This window comes from Mustela lutreola, chromosome 2 (genome assembly GCF_030435805.1).
Source record: "Mustela lutreola isolate mMusLut2 chromosome 2, mMusLut2.pri, whole genome shotgun sequence".
Lineage (NCBI taxonomy): Eukaryota > Metazoa > Chordata > Mammalia > Carnivora > Mustelidae > Mustela > Mustela lutreola.
In genome coordinates this window covers 52933280-52958945 of record NC_081291.1, presented here as the reverse complement: position 1 = coordinate 52958945, position 25666 = coordinate 52933280, and the positions used below count along the sequence as shown (strand labels likewise).

Here is a 25666-nt window from a genome sequence, read left to right as displayed (position 1 = left end):
CACAGCATGAGACACAGAAAGGCAGAGTGATTAAGAGACCGGGCTTTGAGTTCAGATAGACCCAATTTCTCTGTGCCTCAACCTCCCCTATCTGTAAAGTGGGGGAAGTAATGTAAAATGGGGAGATGCCTGCTTTATGGGATTGTTTTGAAGAGTAAAGAGACAACTTCTGTAGAGCATCTAGCATCCAGCAGACATTCAATGTATGCTGAGCACATGGAAGGAAGAAGTGTGGGCTCCTGGCTGCTTCTAATTTATAATCCTGAGTTGAAACTACGACTTCCAGGGATGGAACCAAGAGGGTTTTGCAGATAAATCATGCATGTGATAAAACACAGGAAGGACAACTAAGCGAGACCACTCTGCTAGGAACCGCCACACACAGTTTGTTCATTCCTTTAATTTTTAAAAATGAGTAAGCAGACAATCGTGTGCCCTTTGAATACCCAATAAAAACGTTCATTATGTAAAACAGTACAACCTTTTTCATTTTTTAATAATTCTGTAAATATCTCAGAAAGGATGTATTGTTTCTAATGAATATCAAAAAGTCACCACAATGACATTTCCCCTGCCCCCACGTTTCCCTCCCCGCCCTGCCCCAAGTTGCCCAAATACTAGTAGGAAATTACAAAAAACAAAGAGCAAAAGCCCTCCCTCCACCCTGCCCCATGAGTAGTGTTAAGTGAGTGAAATGTTAAGTGCCACAGGTACAGTGCAGTGCATCCCATCCCTAGTGAGGCTTCAGAGCTGTAGGTGGAGAACCGGTAGCAGCAGCAGTGGGGACTCTCTCTCCCCGGCACCTGGTGGGAGAGAGCAGACGAGGACAGACACAGCAGAAGGCTCAGCATGAGGCCCGATCCTCCTGGGTCCACTTCCTGGGTCCACCAGATTCGAGAGCTCAGGGAGAGCCAGGCAGTCCTGGGCAGTGTGTGCAAAAGGGGGCCCAGAAGCAGGCATCCCAGCCTACCTCAGAGAGGGCACTGGGCCTCCTTTCTAACAAACTCAGGCTTCAGAAGGGGGCTGGCCAGACCAGAGAAGCTGTCTGTTTGGAAAGCTTCAGATAAATCAAACATGTGGGTTCCCTACAGGAAACTAAGGCCTTGGTTTAGAGTAAGCTCTGGTTTCCACCAAATAAAACTGGAGACATAAAGGAAAAGGATAAAGTGTACCTTCCCAGTTCCCAAATAACTCAGAATCCAAGACAAAAGGCCAAGGAAATCCAGTTAGAAGAGAAGTCAGGCAGAGAGGTCTGAGGCAGCACTGGCCTCACCCCCACCAACCCCAGGCCTGCACAGAGGGAGAGGTGGGAGCCCAGTTCTCTCCTCCAGGATAAGGGCTGAGGCTTCTCAGCGACCTGGTGAGAGGTGCATGTAGGATAGCTCCCAAAATGGGTAGGTAGAAGAGGGCAGAGGATATAAGAGAGAGAGGAAGTGGCAGGCAGATGAAGGGGCCAGAGGACAAAACCAGGCTCTAGGCCCTAATGGGGTTCTAGAAAGCTGGTAGAAGGAAAGCTGGTAGAAGGTCCTAGACACAGATCCTGATTGAGGCAGCAGCAACGGCAGGACAGACAGCTGCAAGGGAATAGCAGCTGCTTCCTGACCCTGAAAACCAGCATGCAGGTGACTCCAGTCAGCCCCATGAAAATGGAGAGGCAGACATGACAGGGAGAGCAGATGGACAGGACAGGAGGAGCCTTGTCACGGGGGCTGAGGACCTGGCCAGACTCCAGAGAATGGAGCCACTCACAGATGCATCAACCTAGAGTTTAAGGGGAAAATGCCACATCATTTCCATGAAAAACTTGATTTTAAATAAGCAGGGGGGAGCCTTCAGAACACTTAAAGGTCAAGGTCAAGGTCAGGCCTGACAGCCAGCAAGACATAACAAGCGAATCCCCAAGAGACCTGGCCAGGTCAGGAAGGACCTCAGAGATCACTTGATTTGGTCCTCCCCATTTAGGAAATGGAAAAACTGAGGCCCAGGGAAGGGATGGGAGCACCCAAGGTCACTTGGTGGGATCAGGGCAGAAAGATCACTTTCTCTTCTCTGACACAGCCTTGCTGTCTGCAAACCCACTGCTAAGAGGTTGGGGATGGCAAAGGCAGGATTTGAAGGCAAAGCTGTCCCTGGAGGCATGAAGAGGGGCAGCTGTAATGGTCAGGGAGGAACATGGGACATGGACAGGTCAGCTAAAAGGCTGACAGAGATCAGGCATCACTCCCACCCCACCTGCCCCACAGCCCAAGTATAAAAGTTTGACCATATGATACAACTTCTCCCTAACCCCTAGAAAACATTGGTTAAAACCATCCTAGCACGGAAGACTCTGCTAGTCCCTGTACAGTATTATCTCTTCATAATGTTACTTACATGATAACTGGGGGCAAGGAGGGGAATGGGACTTTAAACCAGAGTGTACATGGCCACCTTAAAATTAACTTGTTAATAAATCCTGTGCAAAACAAGCAAGCCTCTATCATTAGGTGAAGTATGTGTCTCAGGTATTCATTTATACACATGGGGTCGGGGGAGGGAAGAAAGGAGAGGCATCCGAGGTGGCAGGTGTGGCTCAGAAGTGTGTCTCCTTCTCTGTGATGGCTGCAATGGTCCCATCGCCCTTGAGTTTGGCGTCACAGTCATTAACCATCACCGTCCGTGGGCCTGCCCCAAGCTTGCCCCGCATTTTCAGATCAGCGCTGGGGATGGTCAACTTCTGGAATTTCTATGTGATTAGAAAGGAGAAGAACTGTCTGAGAGGGACTGCCAGGGTCCGGGTGCCTGGCTCGGCCTCTCCCAACTGCACGGGTGGATACTGCAGGCCACAGAACCATCGAGACCAAGGTCTGGGCCTCTGCACTGTTACTTAGAGCTTTGTTCTGCATGATGAACTGACCTCCCTGGTCTCAGTTTCCTCCTCTGGGAAATGGGAAGGACAGAGGTACCCACTCCTGGGGTTTGCTGAGGAGTGAGGGGATGGCTTACAGAAATGCTTAGTACTGTCCCTGGCCTACTGCAGGTATAACTGGGGCTGATGGCCTCACCTCTCCCTCCATGGGAGACAGCTGTTTGGCTTTGAATCTCTGCTTGGCCTCTCACTAGCTCTGTTAGGCAGCTCACATAACCTCTAGGAGCTGCATTTTCCTCTTCTGTGGAATGGGAGAACAATACTGGCCTGAGAGGGGTGTTGCAGGAGTGATCTACAGTACCTCTGGCCCTGTTTCTGTGATTGCCGGGCAAATGGGTATGCTTCCCACAAAGACGATGTTATCATGGGGCCACTGTCTAGGGGAATATGTGGTGTGTGCTGTGTGCTCCTTTTGCCATGCATGGAGATGGAAACATCAGCGCAGCCATGGTGGCCCCATGCTGCCTGGCAAAGTGGCCAGCCTGAGGCTAGGCACAGATGGTGTGGCTGTCATCCCTACTGTACCAGGGAAGGAGTAGAGATCACAGGCAGACTCCTGACGCAGGCTTCTGCTGTCACAGTGCTGCCTGGGGCCCCACACCTCAGGTCCACGGACATCCTGCAGAATCCATCAGGGGAAGGCACTGGACCAGGACTTAGGAGGTCTTTTCTGGGCATAAACCCTTTCCCAGGAAGCCTGGAAAGACTTTTGAAGGTCTGATTTTTCATGATCAAGGTTCTGTCTTCTCTTCCAGATGCTGCCACGACTAAGAGGTTGAATCTACACAGCCCAGGGGGGATTACCAGGCCAAATCTCCCAGGCTGAACACTTTCTGTGTGCCAGGCACCATGCAGGAGAGGATTGAGAGCATGGGCTCCAGAGCTGGGTGCTTGGGTTTGAATTCCAGCTCTGTCACTTCACTGGGGCAAGAAACTTAACCTCTCTGTGCCTTGGTTTCCTCATCTGTCAAAGAGAACAAGGGCACCTGCCTCTTGGGATTAACACGAGGCTCAGATCAGCTGACCTTGCCACAGATTAGCACAGATTATCCATCTTCACAGCAGTTCTCTCAGGTAAGTACCATTGACCCCCCTTTTCCATCCAGATCCTTTCTTTCAGCTGTCAGAACCTTCTGGAAAGGTGAACTAACTGGCACAAGTTTCCTCAGTAAGCAAGGCCTGGAAATCAGTTCTGCTGTCATTTATAAACCTTGCTCTCTGTGGTGGCAGATGCATGAGCTCAGGGAGATGGAAGAAGCTTAGGAAAGTAGCCTCTCCTTCCACCTGCCCACCTGACACTGGGCATTCCTGAAAACCAAAGGCCACTGGATGTCTGGGCAGGGGCCTGCAGGAACCAAGGACATGGTTTGGTTCCAGATCAGAACTGACTGCCCTTGACCTAAATTCCCTGCAGGAGCCAAGGAAACTTTCCCAGGGGGTATGGGCATGCTTGAGTAAGAGACTTCTCAGCTTGGTCCTTCGGGCTGGGTATGTGGCTTTTTTCCTGGATCTTTGGCTGTCCCGTGGGCAGGCAGGCTGGGTGAAGCCCTGAGCTAGCACTCATGTTTGGGTGTTTGCATACACATCCACTCCCATCTCCCTGTGGCCTTGTTCTGGAAGAAAAAGGTGAACCCCTGAGATCTCTGGAGGGTGCCCAGTCCGAGCAGGGGAAGGAGATAGCAAAACTCAGGTGACAAGAGCTCAGAGCTTCTGCTCTGCCACTCCAAGGCTGTGTGCCCTTAGACAAGTTGCTTCACTTCCCTGTGCTGCAGCTTCCTCCTCTGTGAAGTGGGGGCAGTAAGAGTCTCCACCTCACAGGACCACTATGAGGGTTAAATGGCATCACAGCTGAAACAGAACAGTGTCTGGCACACAGCAGTTTGCTCAATGAGTGAGATACTGACTCAAACCATGTGACGTGCCAGCAGGTGGGAAAGGAGAGTAAAGAGCCTGTGAGTGCTCTGTAGTGCTCTGTAGTGCGGCTTACCACCCTGCCTGCCCCCAAGGGACAACACACGGTGCTGCTGACAGGCAATGTCCAAGCAGGCAAATCCACAGAGACAGAGAGAAGATGGGTGGTGTCTGGGGCAGGAACAGGGTAAAGTGAATGAGCATGAGGGGTCTTATTAGGGTGCTGGACATGTTTTAAAGCTGATTCGTGGTGATGATTCTAATACACAGAACACAGAAAGTTACAATAAAAATCATTGAATTGTATACTCCAAATGGGTAAATCTTAGCATACATTAAACATACTTTAATAAAATTGTTTCTAATAAAATTTGGTACCCGTTGTGGAAACTAGTATGAAATTCCATCAAAAAATTAAAAATAGGGGCGCCTGGGTGGCTCAGTGGGTTGAAGCCTCTGCCTTCGGCTCAGGTCATGATCGCAGGGTCCTGGGATCGAGCCCCGCATGGGGCTCTCTGCTCAGCAGGGAGCCTGCTTCCTCCTCTCTCTCTCTGCCTGTCTCTCTGCCTACTTGTGATCTCTGTCAGATAAATAAATAAAATCTTTAAAAAAAAATTAAAAATAGAACTACCATACGATCCAGCAATTCCACTCCAGTATTTATCTGAGGGAGAGGAACACACTAACTTGACAAGGTATGTACACCACGCCCCCCAACATTCACTACAGCATTATTTACAATAGCCAAGAGGTGGAAACAGCCTTACTGTTCCTCAGTGGATGAAGGGATAAAGAGGTTATGGTACATCTACACAATGGAATATGACTCAGCTATAAAAAAGAAGGAAATCCTGCTGTCTGTGACAACACAGATGGACCTTGAGGACATTATGCCACGATAAGCCAGACAAGAACAAACACTATATGATCTCACTTATATGTGGAACCAAAAAAACAAAAAAAACAAAAAAAAAAAACCCACCCCAAAACCCAACAAACAAACAAAACCTATCTGAGCTCAAAAATACAAAGAACAGACTGGTGGTTGCCAGAGGTGGGCGGGGGGGATGGAAGGTGAAATGGGTGAAGTGGCAGAAATGAACAGGCTTCCAGTCAGGAAATAAACAAGTCGTGGGTATGTAATGCACAACACGGTGACTATGGATAATAATACTGTAATGTGTATTTGAAAGTTACTAAGATAAAAGATCTCAAAAGTTCTCATCACGAGAAAATAATTTTTAACTGTGCTGAGGGATGTTAACTGGATTTAGGATGGTGGTCATTTCACAACACATACAAATATTAGACCATTATGTTGTTACCTAGAACCAACATAATGCTTTATGTCAATTACATCGCAATTTTTAAAATTTGGTTTACTAAGTTTTGGCTGTGCGATGCGAATTTTTGGTTGAGCGATTTCATTTCTCTGAGCTTTAGTTTCAGGTTCTACCTGCTGAAGGCAGAAAATGAGGCCAGCACCCTGGTTTTCTCTGAGGACTATAGGAGATAACATGTAGAGAGTTTAGCATGGTGATGACAGGGGATAGGTGTTCCCTCAACATCAGATTTTCTCCCTTTGTCCTGGGGATGGGGTCCTTCATGAACTAACAGAACAGTAAAAGCCAACATTTTGTCACTCTGTTCCAGGTCCCAGTTTAAGTACTTTCCTTCCATGAACTCATTGAGTCCTTATAAAAACCTCTGTAGGTCAGGAACTGCTGTTGTCCCCATTTTATAGATGCAGACACTCAGAGAAACTGGCACACTCTCCAGGCCTCACAGAAATGACTTCATACCATGGTAAGAGTGAACACCTGCCAGGAAGGAGCTGGCCGTGGCTACCCTAGGAGACACATGAGGGCTCATTCTTCATACACTCATTGCTCAGATAACCCATGGACTTGCTCCTGCTCTTCAGCCCACCTGAGGTAGAGCCAGGCCCTGCGTGTGCCTCAGCACCCTCAGAGCCATTCTTGCCACCCCGCTACCCCTCCCCCAACCTGGGCTGTCTCACCTCAGGCAGCGACCCCTCTGTCTTCCATAGCTTGATGAAGATCCAGAGTGGGATGCAGAGCATGGAGGACAGGGCCATGAGCCAGCCGATGCTGTAGCCCCAGGTGGGGTAGGTATAGATGTTGTTGTACTTAAGAGGCTTGTACTTGACCAGGAAGAAGATAAAGATGCCCTGCCGAGAGACGGGGAGAGGTCCCTGAGGGCTAGCCTTCGGTGACAGGCTCAGGCCCAGGCCTGCGTGCAGGAGGCCAGCGGGGTTAGGGACCACCCCGTGTGGCAGTCCTGGACAGGCGAGGCCCTGTGCCAGCTCACATAAGGAATGGACTCTCACAGATCCCAGTACCTTAACAGGGCTGTGAAACCCTTCCCACCCCAGGAGCCTTATCCCCAGCCTCTGCCCAGTAAGGAATTTTCTAGCTGCTTCTTGGGACTGCTTTCAAAGTGGCCTTTGCAGAACTGTGATGGTTTGTGAAGATGTTCTGAGACACTTTCAGTGCCAAGAACTGCATGAAGAACGTGGGGCTGTGTTTATGAAATGTGAAGACCTCTCAAGGTGTGGCTTTATTCAGTAGCTTTCTCTGTTAAAGGCTAAGCTAAATGTTGTCTCTCATACGATCCTTGTCCCTTATGGAGACAGGCCCCAGCCACTTAGCTTGCAGGTATAGAATCTGAGGCCTTGAGAAGGGAGGGGACTTGCTCATGGTCACATAGCAAGCTGGTGGCAGAGCTGGGATCCCAGGAAGGCCCCTCCCTGGCCAAGCCCAGAAACTGCCCCCACGACTGCCACTTAGGAAGCTGTTGGGTGCTGCGGACTCTCTGGAAGAACAGAGGGTCTCCCAGGGGGCCAGCCTCAGCTGGGCTTGCGGTGCTAGAAGGGGAGAGTGGGTGGTCAGCCTGGAGGCAGCTTCTGGCAGGGCCCTTACCGCGCAGATCCCGGGGGTCACAACCTTCCAGCACCATTTAATGAGCGACAATGGCCGGTAGCCAATCATGTCTTCGATGTTATCGTAGAAGCGATTGCTTCCTGTCCAGAATAAAACAAACAGGCACACACACCCCAGAGAATTTTTGTACAAGACTCAGAGGGAGGGCTAGGAGGGTTTGCTTTCCCCAGCCCAACAGACAAATGACAGCAGGGACTTTATTTACCACTTAACAACTACCAAGATGTTACCTATGTGAGTTTTCAGAATATACTGCAGTAGAAGGAATTCCGGACCAATGCTGGAAAGACCCTTCCTGACCTTGGTCAGTGAGGCCCAGGAAACAGTGCATAAGGAAACATTTCTTGGAGAAAGATCGAAGATGGTCCCTTTGAGAGGCAGAGCCAAGGCCTGGCTGACATATGTGGGGGCAGGAGGCAGGGCTCTGAAGGGGACACCTGGCTGGGCTGCTAATGAGAGGGGCAGCTCACAGAGAGACCTGTTCCCAAGCTATGCTCACAGTGGGAATAGCCATCATCACTGAGTCCAGCAATCCTCATCCACTCATTCGATTTAGGAAACAGGAGGACCAGAAGACAGGTGATCATGAGGGCCAGGCACCATGCTGACGGCTTTGTCCACACTATCTCCTACCTGGAGACATGGAAGGACTACCCCATTTTACAGATGGAAAAACTGAGGCTCAGAGGCTGAGGCACTGGCCCAAGGTCACAGTGCCTGAGTCTGGAACCCCCACCTGTGCTGCAGGGGGATAAGATCAAGAAGCTCTCCTGACAAATGTGACAGGTTGATCCTCTGAGGGAAAGGAGGAAGGGTGGATACAGAAGGAGACCAGTGCAGAGAGCCCCAGGCGTCTATATGCTGGGCACCTTGACAGGCTGCTGGCGTGTAGGTGGGCCCGGCCTCTACTTACCATACACCCAGCCGATGCAGACACACTCGAAGATGGCCACAAAGAGAAGGCACATCCCGCTGGCGGCGTAGGAGTCGAAGAGCTGGAAGATGTACATGCCACCCTGCAGAGCAGGAGGACAGGTACATGGACATGGGGATGCAAAGACACATGGGACAGCAAGTTGGCCAGCTGGAGTTGGAAAGGCCCTCTGCTTGGCCCTGGGGCTACCATCAGCCCAGGGTCACTTCCACCAGAGCAGACGGCTTCTTCCTAGTCTCCTCAAACAATACAGCCTCCGCACCTGGGCACCCCGAAGGTAGCACCCTCTGGGGTAGCTGGGCTTGAGAAGGTTTCTCTTGTCTCTGCTCCCTAAAGGTCAGAGACCACACAGAAAACCTGAGACTAGAGGCTGGGCAGCCTCGGCCCCTTTCCCTGATGGCTCTGACAGCCTCCCCACCGCTCTCCTTGCCTGGAGCCTCACCTCCTTCCCCGCACATCAGCTTTCATTAGGACCTTTCTACTATGTAAATCCAATCATGTCACTCCACAGTTTAACACTACCCCTTGGCTCCTGTCAGCCTGCCAGTAAGAGCGGCCCTCTCACTTGGCCTTGTCTCCCCCTCCTCCCAGCACAACCCCCTATGCTTCCCCCTGACAGACTAAGGGATAGTCTTGCCTCTGTGCCTTTGCATATGCTGTCCCTCCTTTATTTGGTAAGTTCCTTCACAGTTCAGCTCAAATGTCACCTCTTCCAAGAAGCCCCTTTTGACAGACTTATCTTCTCTTCAGGCCTCTGTAGCACATTTTATGGATTCACAGTTTTTGTGTTTTTTTTGTTTTGTTTTGTTTTGTTTTTTTAAGTTTTCCTGTCAGGTGCTCTGTTAGTTCTGGGTTTCTGCTGGGCAGGCCCCTATACTGGTTCTCTTTGTATCTACTGCCAGTGTGAGAGGGAAAGGCCTCAGAGGCCAGATGACCAGGAAGATTTCTAGAAAGGAGGGATGGCATCTGGGCAGGAGAAGAGGGCAGCAGCTGCAGCTCTCAGAAGGGTTTGGATCTATATAGGTCATCTATATAATACATGACAGCCCTTAGGAGAACACAATCAATAGCAGGAGAAATAAAAGTGGAAAAGAGGAGGGTCAGGTTGGGGGAGGCATTGTGAATGCCAGGACAGGGAGGTAAGAGGCCAGGACAAAGCCTGGACAGCTTCCTGTTCCTTGGAATTAAGCTTTCAGCCAGTGCTCCCATGGCCTCCAGGGCCTCCTGCTACCTACCCTCTGAGACCACACACGGGCTGGGACTGTTTGTTTCCTCACTCATCTCTTTAGCTGGATCTGGGGCAGCATCTTGATGCCCAGAGGGCCAGACAGATGACATGAGGAAAAGAGGTAGGCCCGGTGTGTGACCCCAGGAAGTGGGGGGACTGGGGGTAACTGGAGAGCACAGGCCCCATGTGGCCACGCAATGCCTTAAGAAAGTTGCTGGGGGAGGCAAGCCTGGGTGTGGCCAGATCTGCAGATTTTTCTAGAAGAGGCCAGAAATCAGATTTTCACAAGAAGTCCTTCTCAATTGTTGGCAACCTCTTTATGTTCTTAAAAACACAGCGGGGTGAAACAAAGGGGATCTCTGGGACATATCTGGTCTAGGGCCTCCTGTTGGTGCTGACTGTGGTGGATATTTGGGGCTATGAGAGTGAGAAGCAGGACTGAGGCTCCTCTGTGGCTAGGAATGTGCTCAGCTTTCTGAGTTAACAGCTCAGACCATGCTCCTAACTGCTCTCAGGAATATCTTCTCCCATGAACACAGTGTATACAGATGCAGCCCTCTCCAAGTACTGGGCTCTGATTGAGCTGCTTCCCATGTCTCAGTCTGCCAGATCCCTACAGCGTGTATAATTAAAAGGAGGGTATAACTGCTGTCCTCAAGTCTTCATAGGAGAAACGGAGGCACAGAGGAGCAAGAATGCTCGTGGTGCGTCATCCAGCTTGCCAGCCATGGGACTGAGGCTTGAACCTAGGTGGTACGGCTGCATAGTCCATGCCATGCTCTTAATTCTCCACCACACCACCATGGTGGAGGGTAAGAAATCTGTGGCCTATTTCTTCCCTAAAGCCACACTTTAAATGTGTGTAAATGAGGGATAAGATCCTGCCAGCAATTACTGTGAAGGCTGAGGCCCACATGGCCCATTTGGCAATCTGAACTTCACTGGTGCAATCACTCACAGAAATTCCTGCGTGGAGGCGGAGGGCTGGCATGTGAAGCCCAAGGGTGTGCTGATTAACAGTCACCACAGCGCTCTTTCCCTGATGGGCCCCAGGGGCCGTGAGGAACCCCTAGACAGACCCATGGCCTCAGGTTGAAGAGTGGGCATGGAGGCTCTGCAAGGCCAGGGGTACTGGGGCTGGAGGTCCAGGAGGGTCCTCTGCCTGTCTGCTCCAAGCCAGTGACACCCACGCCAATGCCCACTCTTCTTGTAGCCCCGTTCCCATCAGCCTCGTTAACACATCATATTAACCCCCCAATTTGTACGTGAGGAAGACTCTACTTTGTGTAATTAATCAGCACTTAATGAAGCCCTGCTCATTGCAGGGCTGCTTTCCCCATGTGGGGAGAGGAGAGATGGAAACGGGAAGTGCCACACCATTCATTTGCTCAAAGCTGATTATCACTCCCATTAATGTGACAATGACTAGGAGCAGTAATAACACCAGCCACCACGCCCTCAGTGTCCACCCCCTGCCAGGCCCCAAGGGCACGGAGCTGGTGAAGGCCAGCTGTTGTCTTCATAGACCTCAGCCTGGACGCAGAGAGACGGGTGAACACAGTGGTCATTCGAAGGTGGGAGAAAGGCTGGGGCAAGCCTGGAGCTAAGTGCTTGAGGAAGGAAAGCAGAGGAGCCTTCCAGGAGGCAGCCTCTGAGCTAAGAAGCAGAGGATCCACAGACCAACCTCAATGTCACCCCGGCTGCTTCAATGGACTGGAGTTCCCTCATTTCTTTCCATTCTTTCCATGTTTCTTTCAAAACCTCTTCTTGTCTCTAGGCAACAGTTTTCTGTGTGTGCATGTGTGTGCATGTGTGTGTATGTGTGTGTGTGTGTGTTTTAATTAACTAGTATTGTCAGCATGGGGAGAAAGATATCTCATCCCACCTTCCCAAGGTACTTGAAAAAATATTTATTAGACAGGATGGTTGTGGGAGTGGGGGAAGAAACATGGTATCATGAGAGTCTTAATGTGGGGGGTCATGGTGAACACTTCCTCACTCACAGGACCAGCAGAGATGAGAGACAAGGGGCCTGAGGTGCCAAATGTCCTCATGCACGTCTGTTTTCATGGAAATTCTAGAAGAGCCTGCTCTGAACTTCAGCCCAAGAGCAGTACCTGGTTGAGGGGTCCATGGCTGACACTGTCCCTTTCACCCAAAAGTACTGTATGGGTGGATAATGACCATATAACCCCAGTCTTTCTCTTTGTGAGTTTTACTCCCCTCTGGTAGTGACCACGGTGACTGTTAGCTGAGCTTTCACACACGTGAAGACGTTATGCTTAGGGCTCAATGAGAACTTCCAGGGATCTCCACAAAGAGGAGAAAATGAGTCCTAGAGAAATGCTAGACCTGGCTGGGGTCACGCGAACAATCCCAGAGCTGGTATTTGACATCAGACTTGCCTAACCTAGAGCCCAGCACTTAACCTTTAAGTTACCGTGTCACATCAATTACTTGTTTCCATGTCACTCACCTCTGTGAGCATCACGAGGCCCAGAAAATAGGAGACGATGGACAGGGCCAGGATGAGCAGCTCCCGCCGGTAACCCCTCCGGAAGACCTTGGGGTACATGTCTACCACAGCGGTCACGAGGCTTTCCACGCACACAAACTGCAGAGGGCAGATAGGATGGCATCATGCCTGAGAGAAAGTCTGTTCTTAGTGGTCCCAGCTCTGGACAAGTGCAACAGACCTAACCCCCAGGCTTCCCTCTCACTGGGCCCCACCCTTCTTTCCACACTCATACAGACAAGAGGGCCTGAGAATAATAACAATCCAGGCACTTACAGATTTCCAGCAAACCCATGTAACAGATGAGAACACTGAGGCTCAGTGAGGGGAAGTAACCCATCCAAGGTTGCTCAGACAGGAAGTGAAAGAGTGAGAACGTCAACTGGGTACTCCTGACTCGAAACCTAGTACTCCTTCTCCCCCATGCTTCCTGTCATGTGCCTGTGTGCTGGGCCCTGTTCTAGGGTCAATCACTTAAATGAGACGCTGTCTGGGAGGTGAGATGGGAGTCTCCAAAACTGTCCTGAGAGCTGGGCGCTCGCTAGTGGCAGGCTCTGGTCAGTCTTTGTGAGCAGGGCTGGATTTCCTCATTCCCTAGGACTGGAATAGTTCTCCTGTCCTTCGCTTCTGGGAAAGCTCCCCCTCTGATGGGTGGAGAGCAATCAGAGGTGAGCCAACGCCCAGCTCTTACATTTCTGCTACAGGACTCTCTGGGCCTAGCCAGACTGTGCAGGCTTACGACAGCAGACCTTGTGCCACTAAGTGCATCCCACCATGCTGAGACTGGGCAAGACACACAGTATCCATTCTATTCCTGCTTACCCATCAACAGCCGGCCTAAATATCCCAGCGACCCTTTGCTGGGTTTTCCAGCACTGTTGTACGCAGATCTCCTGCATAATCCTTTCCCCGACAGCTCCTCCTTGCCCTGAACTTGGGCAGAACAGACCCTTCCTCTCCTCTATACTCAGCCAACCCCCCACCTCACCCCATGGTGCCCATGGAGCTTACAGCTATCTCCTTATAAGCTGGGACCCTGGAGGGCAGGGACCATGCATGCCACTTTCATCTATTCCCAGTGGCACAGAGGAGATGCTCAGAAAAGTTTTGATAAATCAATAAAAATAATAATAAATAATGGTGAATACATGGTGCTAGGCTCTTTTCTGAGCAGTTAACAAATATTCATTTATTTGATCTCTGTGGTACTATTATCATCCCTGTTTTGTAAGTGATGACGTGGAAGCATAGGAGGTAAGCCACCTGCCTGAGAGCACAGAGGTGTTCAGAGATACAGCCTGTGTAGGGACCAAGGCAATCTTGTTCCACAGACTGGACTTTAACCATTGTGCTGGACTGCCAAGGCAAAGAGAAGTAAAAAAAGCAAAGGATTAAAAAAGCAAAGGATTCCTTTGCTGATTGCAGTGTGGAGACATTTCCTTCCCTGGAGTCATTTTTTAGCCCCAAATCCTTTCTGATTCATTTCTACCTCCTCAGGAAAGATATTTCCAGCTTTACTGAATAAAGAGACCAAGCACAGAGAGGTGAAGTGTCTGGCCCAGAAGAGCACAGCTGGTAAAAGTTGTGGATCTGAGACTCAAACTCAGCCTTGTTTGACTCCAAAGCCCAGGCTCTCAGCCTCCAGGCTACCCTGCCTCTACTGCAAGGCTATCTTCAGTCCTTCTTTCTCCAGGGTCCTCAGGGAAAGGAAGAATTCAGGGAAGTTTGTTTATCCAGGACCCAAACTGAAGAGACACAGAGCCTGCGGGCTAAGAGGTACAAAAACCTGGGTCCAAGTTCTAGCAACTCACTCAGCCTCAGTTTCTTCATCTGCAAAATGGGGATGACAAAAGGTGCCCCCCAGTCCATGTGGCTACTGTGACAGAGAAAGGAGGGTGTGGCCCAGGCTCAGCAAGTGCAGCACACGTGTGGCCACCTGCCCACTTGGCCCCTTGCTAACTTCAGTCTGCCACTTCAGTCCCCCTTGCTAACACAGCACCTTGGCCCAAGTGCTCAACACCCTCAGGGACTCACAGAACCAAGGCCCCAGCCCCCACCTCCCTATGCAGGATGGTCACTGTCACGCACAAGCTGCCAATCCTTCCCAAGGCCTCTGCCCGTAACAATGGAAGAGAAGATTATCAGCAGAAACACCCGGTGCTTCAGCAGCTCGGCTCAGCAGTTTCTGAGAAATCACCCAGGAGAAGAAATTGGACTTGGCTGGGTTGACAGACATACTGGTATGAGGTTTGGGTGCTAAGTGACTAGCACAAGGTCATGGGTAGAGGAGAGAGAGAGAGGTGCTGGGTGGAGCTCGGTCCCTCATTCAATTGTTACTTTAATCCATCATATACCAAGTGCCTTTGTGCCAGGACAGCTTTAGGTGGAAGACATTCACTGGGGCTCTTAGAGAAATCCACCATGCTGGAATAGCAGGAAATAGGGTAGATTTCGGAGAGTGGTGAGTGACCAGAGGCCACAGGCATCTGGCTGGAAAATCCAGAAGAGCCCTGGAGAAGGGCTGGGAGGGCAGGCAGAGGTGAGTTTTACAGTGTGAGAAGATGAAGGGCATGAATTCACAGAGAGAAAAAGGAAAATGTACGCCTTTAAATTGCTAGTTCTAACTATACACCCTTTGCTGAGGAAGGCAGGCTGCCAAGAGGAGGGTGGGTGGGGAGAGCCGGATCAACAACAATGAGAAGGAAGAGAGCAGGCCGGTGGGACAAGGGGCACTGGGGAGCTGACGGTGGTGCCGAGGACCCACGTGGCCACCTGGAGCGTGTCGGGGGGCGTAACAGAGACAGAGGAAGGAAGGAGAGGGTACTTTTCTGTGCTCCTGTGTCCCCCACGATTTGCCTGGGACAGGGACACATGGTGGTAGAGCTCTTGGATACCATTAACCATTGCCTTCTCTCTGAGAATTTCTTCTGCTTGCTAGATGGTGCTATTGCACAGACATATTTTCACAGGATGCAAGAATTTAGCAATTTTTTTAAAACTTGGATTGGGAGTTGAGAATTTCAGGTAAGGAAAAGTATGTTTGGGAAGCTGTGGAAGGAGCCATACAGTTGTGTCTGAGGGTGACCATTGAGATCACGGTGTGCTAAGAGGAGAGCAGGGTGGAAACAGTGGGCGGGGCCCAGACAACCAGCACTGAGGTGTGGGTAAGGTCCCTGAGCCGCTCCTGCGAGTAGCATGTGATCTCCCTGCCCTCCCAGCCTGGGATCCCCCCTTACCTGGCTGTCCAGGCCCAGGAAGATGAGCATCATGAAGAACAAAGTGGCCCACAGTGGGGAGAGAGGCATCATGGTCACAGCCTTGGGGTAAGCGATAAAGGCCAGGCCAGGGCCTGGAGAGGAAGGAGAGAGAGAGAGGTGCTGGGTGGAGCTCAGTCCCTCATTCAATTGTTACTTTAATCCATCATATATCCAGTGCCTTTGTGCCAGGTGCTATGCCTAATTCTCCCTCAAATCACGTAAATCTCCCAGCCACCCTATGCAGTTGGTTCTATTATGACACCCATGGTGGATATGAGCCAGCTGAGGCACAGAGAGGTGAGAAAGGGTTAGGAGGGGCCAGGCTTCTCTGACACACAGACTTCCCTCTGCACAGTCCTGTCTCTATTGTTCTCACTAGGGCACATATACGATGCAGATCTCAGGCCCACCCCAGAGACTGGGTCAGTCTAGGGTGAGGCAAGGACCAGGCACCAGGTGATTCCAATGCAGGAGCTGGAGTCCAGGCTTGGACAAAAGCCGTTCTACCCTAGGCCGCCTCTGCCTTTGGTTCCTCCCCTCATTTCCTGGATCCACACTCACTTATTTTGGCTGCTCCAAACAGAAAGCGTGGTTAGCATGTCCTGAGGATGAGACTTATTAATTTTTTATTAATATCAGGGGAGAGATACCTGATGTTCTAGACCTGTAGCACAGTGGTCAAGAACACAGGTTCTGCAGTCAGAAAGCCTGGGTTCAAATCCTTGTTCTTTACTGGGATCTCTATCTGTTTCCTCAGCTGAAAAATGGGGATAATAAAGTCCTACCTAATAAAGTGGTTTTGAGAATTCAGTAAGATGATGCAGAATATGGAAAGCACTTAAAGTAAATGTTCAATAAACATTAACTCTGATCATTATTTTTTTTTACCTTAATTAAAAGTAACCTTATTAAAATCTAATTTACCTACAAAAAGCACTCATTTTAAGCGTATATTTCAATGAGTTTTGAAGTATATCCAGATAACTGCATTCAAGATATGGAACATTCCTATTGTCCCCTTGGGTTCCTCTGTATTCTCTCTCTCCCCATTCCCTGTCTTAGCTCCAGATAACCACTGATCTGATTTTTTTTCACCTCATATTAGCTTTGCCCATCTTATTTAGGAGTGGAATTGCTGGGTCATTTGGTAACATAAGTTTAACTTTCTGAGAAATGCCACATTGATTTCCAAATTCACTGTCATTTTACATTTCTATCAGCAATGTTTGAGGGTTCCAGTAGCTCCACATCTGTGCCAACACTTGATATTATCAGATGTGGAGGTCTCTTCCCATATCTTTCTTGACCATTCATAGATCTTTTGCAAAGTCCTTGTTGAGTCAGCCCATTTTGTATTGGGTTGTCCCCCCCACCCTTTTTTTTTACTGAGTTGTGGGAATTCTTGATATTATTTGGAATACAAATCCATTATCAGAGAAGTATTATTAATATTTTCCCCTACTCTGTGGCTTGCCTTGTCATTTTCTTAATGGTACCTTGTGAAGAGCAGAAGTTTTTAATTTTCCACTTGTTTGTTGCTAGCATATAAAAAATATAATAGATTTCTGTTTCTTGTCCTTTTATCTTGTGACAATACTAAGTTCACTTAATTTTTGTATGATTTTCTAAGTGGCCAATCATGCTCATGCATAAATACAGTTTTTATTTTTCCTTTCTAATCTTAAAGATATTTGTTTATTTTTCTTGCTTTATTGCACTCTCTAAGAACTCTAGAACCATATGGAATAAAAACAGAAACACCATATACCCTGGCTTTGTTTCTGATTTGCGGGGAAAGCATTTAGTATTTAGTGTTCAGATTAACATTTGTGCAATACTATTGATTAAACTATAGACCTTTTTCATTATCTACCAGTTTTTCTCCTTACGTTTTTTTTTTCCTGTTTTAGTATCCAATTCAGGATTCCACACTGCACTTCAGAGATATATTTATTTACTCTCCTCTAATCTGCAACAGTTCCTCAGCCTTGTCTTTTATGACCTTGATATTTTTGATGAGTATTGGTCATTATTTTGCAGAATGTTCCTTGTTATGGATTTGTCTGATGTTTTCTCATTATCAAACATTATTACATTTTTGGGGAGTAAGGACATCATAGAAGTGATGCTGTGTCCTTCTCAGTGCATTATATTGGGAGAGGTACATGATATCCATAAACTGTATTATTGGTGAAGCTTACCTTGATCACTTGGTTAAGTTGGTTAGTATCAGTTTTTTCCACTGTAAAGTTACTGTGTTTCTCTAAGTGATAAATATCTTGGGAGGATATTTCGAGATTATGAAAATATCCTGTTTCAAGTCAAACTTATACCCACTGATTTTAGCATCCATTGGTAGATCTTCCTTGCAACAATTATTCCTGCGGTGTTTGCCTCACAGGTTTCTATTATTTTCATTCCTTCTACATTTTATTAGTTATAATTATTCTGTAAGAAAGAACTATCCCTTCACAATCATTTATTTATTCAATTTTTACTTATTTCAGTATGGACTCCTGTGTATTCGGTTTATTCTATGGATCACAATCCAATACTGTATTTATTCTGCTATTCAAGTTGTTCTAGGTTTTGCTACTAGGAGTGTCTTCAAGTTGGTTCCTATCTCATTTTGACATACCTTCATCCTTTTTCTGAGCACTTCCTTATTTCTGGTACCACTAAATATTCCAGCTTCATCATGTCTTGCCCTGGCACTGGAATCAACTGCTTCTCCAAGAAGCCCTGGTTCCTTTCATGGAAAGTGGTGTTCAGAAACCAAGATATGGCTTCCAGTGTGTTCATTGCAGCTGGGGTACCACTTCTTGCAGCACACAAAGCTAGGAGACCTATGTATGTATATCTACACATACATACACATCTGTATGTATATTAAACATATGAGTCTCCTGATACCTCAAATTCTAATACAGTTCATTGTAGATTCTCCACTTTCCTCACTTGTAACTTCTTTCTTAGTGTAAAATCTGTCCCCAGTGATCTATATTCATTTGTTTGTTCAATCCTCATATACATATACAATAGTTATGGAATTACAAAACCATATCCCTGTACAAACAAGAGAATAGTACAATAATTTTTTGTTTTTAGCCTTATAGTGTACAGTTAAAATACTGTTTCCGGAAATTTACTTAGGTTAAGTGTTTTCTTTCCCATTCTCTTCAGTGTGGTTACATTTTCATTCATAATACAGTTAGGCTCATTTCTTACTGTTTGTATTCCCTTTTAATTCCACCCACAAAAAAGAACTGTTTATTTTGGGTGCTATGTGAAAAACTACTATTACCATGGTTCTCTGAGAGTCAGAGATATTGAAAATATATTAAGAGAAGTATTGTTTCTTCTCATCCTTAATTCCACCCTTCCTTCTATCCCTTGTCCACTTATCCCCTGTAGGTAATCATTCTTTATTTTCTAGTTCATCCTTTACATATTTCTTCTGCAGAGATGAGCAGACATGATTTCTTATATCTCTTTTCTTATACAATGGGTAGGATACTATAGATATTTGATTTTTAAACTTACACACACACATTTACCATTTTAAAAATACACTTCAATATCCATTTGCTTGATTATTTTTGTATTGTGATGAATGTTGAATTTTTTTCAAATAATTTTTTTTTGTATCTGTGAAGATAATTTTGTAATTTATTTCATTTGGGCTATTAATATGTTGAACACTATTAGTAGATTTCCTAGCATTAAATCAGTCTTGCATTAGTCCAGGAGTAAATCCAAATTAGACATGGTATATTACCTTCTTAATGTGATTTTGGATTCTAATATTTTCGATTTGGGTTTCCTATTATTTTATTTACTATTTTCCATCAATATGCATGAGTAATACTTTGTTTCTTTGCCTTATTTGGTGTAGGTATAAGTGTTACACATACCTCATATAAGGGGTTGAGAAGTTTTCCTTCCCTTTCAATGCTCTGCAATAATTTAAAGAGACTGAGATTATCAGATCCTTGAAAATTTGATAGAATTGTCTGAAAAATCATCTGGACCTAGTGTTTTGTTTTTGCTTTGTTTTGTTTTGTTGGTGGAGTAGTTCCTCAGAGACTTTGTCTATTGGCTTGTTTAAGCTTTCTAAATCAAATGCAGTCAGTTGTGGCAATCTATTTTCCTAGGAAAGTATTCATTTCAATTAAGTTTTCAAATTTATGTGTAGAGAAGACTATAAAGCAGTCTCTTGTGATTTTAAAAAATGTCTTCTGTTTCAATGGTTATTTATCCTTTATTATTTCTTATTTCGCTATTTGTATGTTCTCTTTTTTTTCTTGGCAATTTGGTAATTTGTATATTTTTATTTTTAAAGACCCAGAATTTTAATTTGTTAATTAGATCTGCTATTTCTCTATAATTATTTCATTCATTCTTGCTCTTTATTATTTCCTTCCTCATGTTTTCTTTTGGTCCATTTTGTTGTTGTTTTTCTGAACAAGAGATATAATTCATTTATTTTTATTGATAAATGTGGTTAGTATAGTTTTCTCATATTGGTTTATTTCTACCTATATCTCCTTACTTACTTACTTCCTGAAATTTTACTTCATAAAGATTATTGCTGTGTTATTTTGTGCACATATTTTTATGTGTTACATGTAGCTTTTACCATTAAAAAATGTCCTTTGTAGTGCTTAGTGCTCTGGGGCTTGAATTCTACTTTGCCTGATATAAGGATTGCTATTATTTTCTACCCCTTTATTTTTAGTCTTTATGAGTCTACTTTGTTTTAGGTGTGTCTCTTATATATGCAGTATATATGTAGGTCATATTTTGTGAGGCAAGTTGAAAACCTTTTATGGCTATGTGTATTTTAAAATATTTATTATGCTCCTCTATGAGTTGTTTATTCTTTGTTCTTTTATTTGTAAATATTTTTTGGTACTTAGGAAGGTTTATGTTTTTGTTCTAGTGGTTACCTTGATACCAATGATTTCTACTTTGTTAACAGTACACAACATATGTCTGTATTAGTCATCTGTCCTCTTCCCCACCTTTGCTTTGGTCTTAGATGTATGCTTAAACATTTTTACATGCTTACTATCAGTCCTTTTTCTGAAGTTTTCCAGTCATTATTGGTAGAGAGAAGCTCACCTTCTAATAGATTACTCCAAAACACGGATGAATGTAGAAGCCTCAAAGCTCTGTTTAAAATGGTTTTTCTATAGCCTTGACATTTTCTATAGCCTTGATTCACACTTCTTTGTGTGAATTTAAAAAAAAAAATGCTGCTTCATAGTTGCCTTTCCTTGTGTGTTGGTTTTGAAAAGTGTGATACCCCATCTAATTCTTTTGCCCTTGTAAGTTATTTAATTTTTTTCTCCTGGCAGCCTTGTGGATTTTATCTTTTTCTTTGAAAGCTGGTATCTTTGCCAGAATGTCTTGGAGTTGATCAATCTATGTGAATTTTAATTAGTCCCTAAGAAGTCCTTTCAGTGTATAGATTTAACTCTTTTTCTGTTTCTGAAAAGTCTTCTTGGATTATAGTTTTATTTTATTTATTTATTTTTTTTAATGGGGGGAAAAAAAGCATTATTTATTATTAATGAAAAATTCAAAACAAGAAAAGACTCGTGAAACTTTATGTACCCCAAAAATATAATATTGAGGTATATATAGTATAACTGTTTGGAAGGTGGAAAGCAGTTCATGCCATCTTTAACAAAATGTGACTTTTAGAATTTGCCAAAGAAAGTGTGATATAAATGAGTAGAAGAGTTTAATTACTACATTTGATTCCATAATTATGTGCATAGATTTTTTTTTCTTTCTTTCCTTCTTTAATTAATTTTTTATTTTTTATAAACATATATTTTTATCCCCAGGGGTACAGGTCTGTGAATCCCCAGGTTTACACACTTCGCAGCACTCACCAAAGCACATACCCTCCCCAATGTCCATAATCCCACCCCCTTCTCCCAAACCCCCTCCCCCCAGCAACCCTCAGTTTGTTTTGTGAGATTAAGAGTCACTTATGGTTTGTCTCCCTCCCAATCCCATCTTGTTTCATTTATTCTTCTCCTACCCACTTAAGCCCCCATGCTGCATCACCACTTCCTCATATCAGGGAGATCATATGATAGTTGTCTTTCTCTGCTTGACTTATTTCGCTAAGCACGATACGCTCTAGTTCCATCCATGTTGTCGCAAATGGCAAGATTTCATTTCTTTTGATGGCTGCATAGTATTCCATTGTGTATATATACCACATCTTCTTGATCCATTCATCTGTTGATGGACATCTAGGTTCTTTCCATAGTTTGGCTATTGTGGACATTGCTGCTATAAACATTCGGGTGCATGTGCCCCTTTGGATCACTACATTTTTATCTTTAGGGTAAATACCTAGTAGTGCAATTGCTGGGTCATAGGGATTATAGTTTTAAATATTACCTGTTCATTGTTTTTTTCTTCTTCTTCTTCTTTAGGGACTCTTATAATGTTAATATTTTCTTCTTTCCTAGTCTTCTGTTTCTACATTTTTACTTCTCTATGTCATTTTCATTCACTTCTTTGTTTTCTTTCCTTTTTAAAATGCCCCCTTTTTGAGACGATTCTCCATTGGACACTTTGTAATTTATTCTTTATTTCTAAGATACCTTGGTCATTCTTTTTTCTCATTTTTTCCCGAGTTTGATCAACTTTCTCTTCATTTATTCCTGTTATCCCCTTTGCCCATTTGTTAGTTTTAAAATTCCAGGTTCAATGGGGCGCCTGGGTGGCTCAGTGGTTTGGGCTGCTGCCTTCGGCTCGGGTCATGATCTCAGGGTCCTGGGATCGAGCCCCGCATCGGGCTCCCTGCTCCGCAGGAAGCCTGCTTCCCTCTCTCTCTCTCTCTCTCTCTGCCTGCCTCTCTGCCTACTTGTGATCTCTGTCTGTCAAATAAATAAATAAGATCTTAAAAAAAAAATAAAATTCCAGGTTCAAGATGTTTTTTCCCAACATCCTCATATGCTTGTTCAGGTATATTTACTTCTGTCTGGAGTGCTGATACATAATTTTGCTTTATTTTATGGTTGATTTCATGGTCATTGATATGTGGGGAATTTACATGCCTGTTTTCTGCAGTAGTTCTGCAAGGATTTAAGTTTTCTAATGTTCATGTTCATGTTCTTGGGTATTTTATAATATTCCCAACTAATAGTGCCCTCTTTTGTAAGTATGACAAAGTCCAGGTAGTTTTCTTTTTTCTTTAAAGATTTTATTTTTTTATTTGACAGAGAGATCACAAGTAGGCAGAGAGGCAAGCAGAGAGAGAGGGAAGCAGGCTCCCCACTGGCAGAGAGCCCGATGTGGGGCTCGATCCCAGGATGCTGAGATGACCTGAGCCAAAGGCAGAGGCTTAACCCACTGAGCCACCCAGGCATTCAGTCCAGGTAGTTAACAGCATTTTGTGTTGATGGTGGAGGGAAGGTGATCTCCCCATTCCACACCCTAATTTAACAGTTCTCTTTTGTTTTGCAGGACTTTATCTCCTTTTTTTGGTTTTCTCTTCACTGTCTAATTATTAAAGGGTGCATCTTTCTTTCTTTTTCTCCCCAGAAGTTCTGTGTTTCAAATGGTCTCTCCTTTAAATTGTGTCTGTTCCTATAAATGGTCCCTACCCCTTTAAATCACACACTGAACCCTTTCTCCGTTGTCCTAGTTAAGGGATTTGTCTGGATCTTTTCCAGCATTTTTCAGACTTAAGAGTGGATTTAATCTTTCTGGTGATTGCTCCAAATCATTTTTAGGTCCCTTCACCAGCCTGTCTTCTGTCTCTCCCACAGTTTTTCTCAGTTTGCCCTATCAGCTGTGAAGGCATAGGTGGTAGCTGGAGGAATTGTGCACCTGGATTGATAATTTTTCCTTTTGTTAGAGCTATCTGTAGCTTCAACATTTCCTGTCTTCAAATTATGCAGGGACATGGTTTTGTATAAAATATATTTTCCCTTCTTGTTCTTGTTTGGAGAGAAAACTGGATTACAGCTGTCACCATACTCAGATATTCAGATGTCTTATTTCCGCTAATTTTTAAAAGACTATTTAAAAAGTATAAGAGTGTACTTTAAAAAGTATAAGATTGATATTATTTTTTCTTGAATGTTTGGTAGAATTCACCAATGAAACCATGAGGGCCTCAAGTTTTCCTGCTAGAAATATTTTTGATAATGAATTCAATGTCTTTTAAAAGTATAGAGCTATTCAGTATTTCTATTTCTTCTTGAGTCATTTTGAGTAAATTATATTTTTAAAGGGATTTTTCTGATCTACATTACCAAATACATTAACTTGAAATTGTTCATAATTTTTCATAATTGTTCATAATATTTCCTATTCTTGTTTTTAATGTCTGTAAAATTTGTAGTCATATCTCTTCTTTCATTCCTGATATTAGTAATTTGTGTTTTCTCATGTTTTTTTTTTCCTTGACTAGTCTTGCTAGGGAATTATAATTTTGTTATCTTTTTCAATACCAAATTTTGGCTTTGGAATTGTATTGTGTGTGTCTTACAAATTTGTTTGTTTCTACTTACTCTGGGTTTAATTTATACTTTTTTTTTTTTTTTTGCAGCTTCTTCAGATAGAAACTTAATTTTTTTAAACTTTAAATCCTTCTAATTAGGCATTCAAAATTATAAATTTGTCTGTAAGTACTTTAAATGCATCCCACAAATTTTGGTATGTTGTATTTTCATTACCATGCAGTTTTCTTTGACCTGTGGGATATTTAGAAATGTGTTGCTTAGTTTATACATACTTGAGGATTTTCTAGTTATATTTTTGTTATGGACAATTTAATTAATTGGTAGTCAGAGAATATACCTTAAAATTTCAATCTTTTGAAATTTATTGAGACTTTATGGCTCAATTTATATCCTATCTAGGTGCATGCTTCATGCTCATTTGAAAAGAATTGTACTTTGCAGTTGTTTGGTGTAGTGTTTTATAAATGTCAATCACGGCAAGTCATTGGTAGCTTTCCAATATCTACCTCTTTATTAATATTTTGTATAGTTGTTTTAACACTAGTGAGCAAGGGATATTAAAAATCTTCAACTTTGGTTATAGCTTTGTCTATTTTCTGTTTTAGTCTTTCAGCTTTTGTTTCATGTAATTTAAATGTCTGTCATTATGTAGCAACACATTACAAATTAGATAGCTTACAAATGAACTGCTTTTATAAACATTATGAAGTATCCCCCTGTTATCTCTAGTAATAGTCTTTGACTTTAAGTCTACTCTAATATTAGTGTACCAAAGCTACTTTTCTTGTGCTTGTTGTTTGGTGAGTATGTCTTTTCCCTCTGTTTTGCACGTTGTCTGTGTCTTTAAAGTGTATCTCTTTTTAGAAAGCTTACAGTTGAGTCTTGCTTTTTTACTCAGTCTGATAATCTCTGCCTTTTACCTGGAGTATTCAGCCCATTTACATTTAATGTAATTATAGATACGGGTAGGTGTAAGTTTACCATTTCATATTTGTTTTGTTTTTGTTCCTTCTGAATTTTGGGGGTTTTCATTTATTTACTCTGTTGTGTTTTTCTTGCCTTCTTTTGGGCTAATCAATATGTTTACATATTCAATTCTATTTCTTCTAAGCTTTGTAGCTCTACCTATTATTATTATTATTTTCTAAGCAGCTGGGCCAACAATATGCATCCATAACCCATCAAAGTCTACCTAGAGTTAACAACATATCACTTAATCCTGCTACCACATATCTGACACTTTCCACTTCTGATGATCATTCTGACATTTTCTGCCTCGAAACAGAATTTAGGACTTAGCCACATCAGTACTTACAAAATGAAAACAAATACTCCAATTAAAAGACATGGATAATCAAGACAGTATAAAAAAGCAAGACCCAATTCTAAGCTGTCTAAAATTTCAACCTCTAGGAGAGCGTACCTGACGAAAGAATCACAGAAACACACCAA

At 44.4% G+C, this 25666-nt stretch overlaps 1 protein-coding gene across 1 annotated transcript in view; it reads right to left on the bottom strand.

The window, feature by feature from the left end:
- Positions 1-2511: 2511 nt before the first annotated feature.
- SLC6A11 (solute carrier family 6 member 11) overlaps positions 2512-25666 on the bottom strand; it is a 127265-nt gene continuing 104110 nt past the window's right edge. The window contains exons 9-14 of the mRNA XM_059161737.1: positions 15696-15808; positions 12421-12558; positions 8696-8798; positions 7762-7862; positions 6840-7010; positions 2512-2725 (exon numbers count right to left, since the gene is read on the bottom strand). Coding sequence (XP_059017720.1) covers positions 2573-2725; positions 6840-7010; positions 7762-7862; positions 8696-8798; positions 12421-12558; positions 15696-15808 — 779 coding nt within the window. The 3' untranslated portion in view covers positions 2512-2572. The remainder of the gene's footprint in view (positions 2726-6839; positions 7011-7761; positions 7863-8695; positions 8799-12420; positions 12559-15695; positions 15809-25666) is intronic.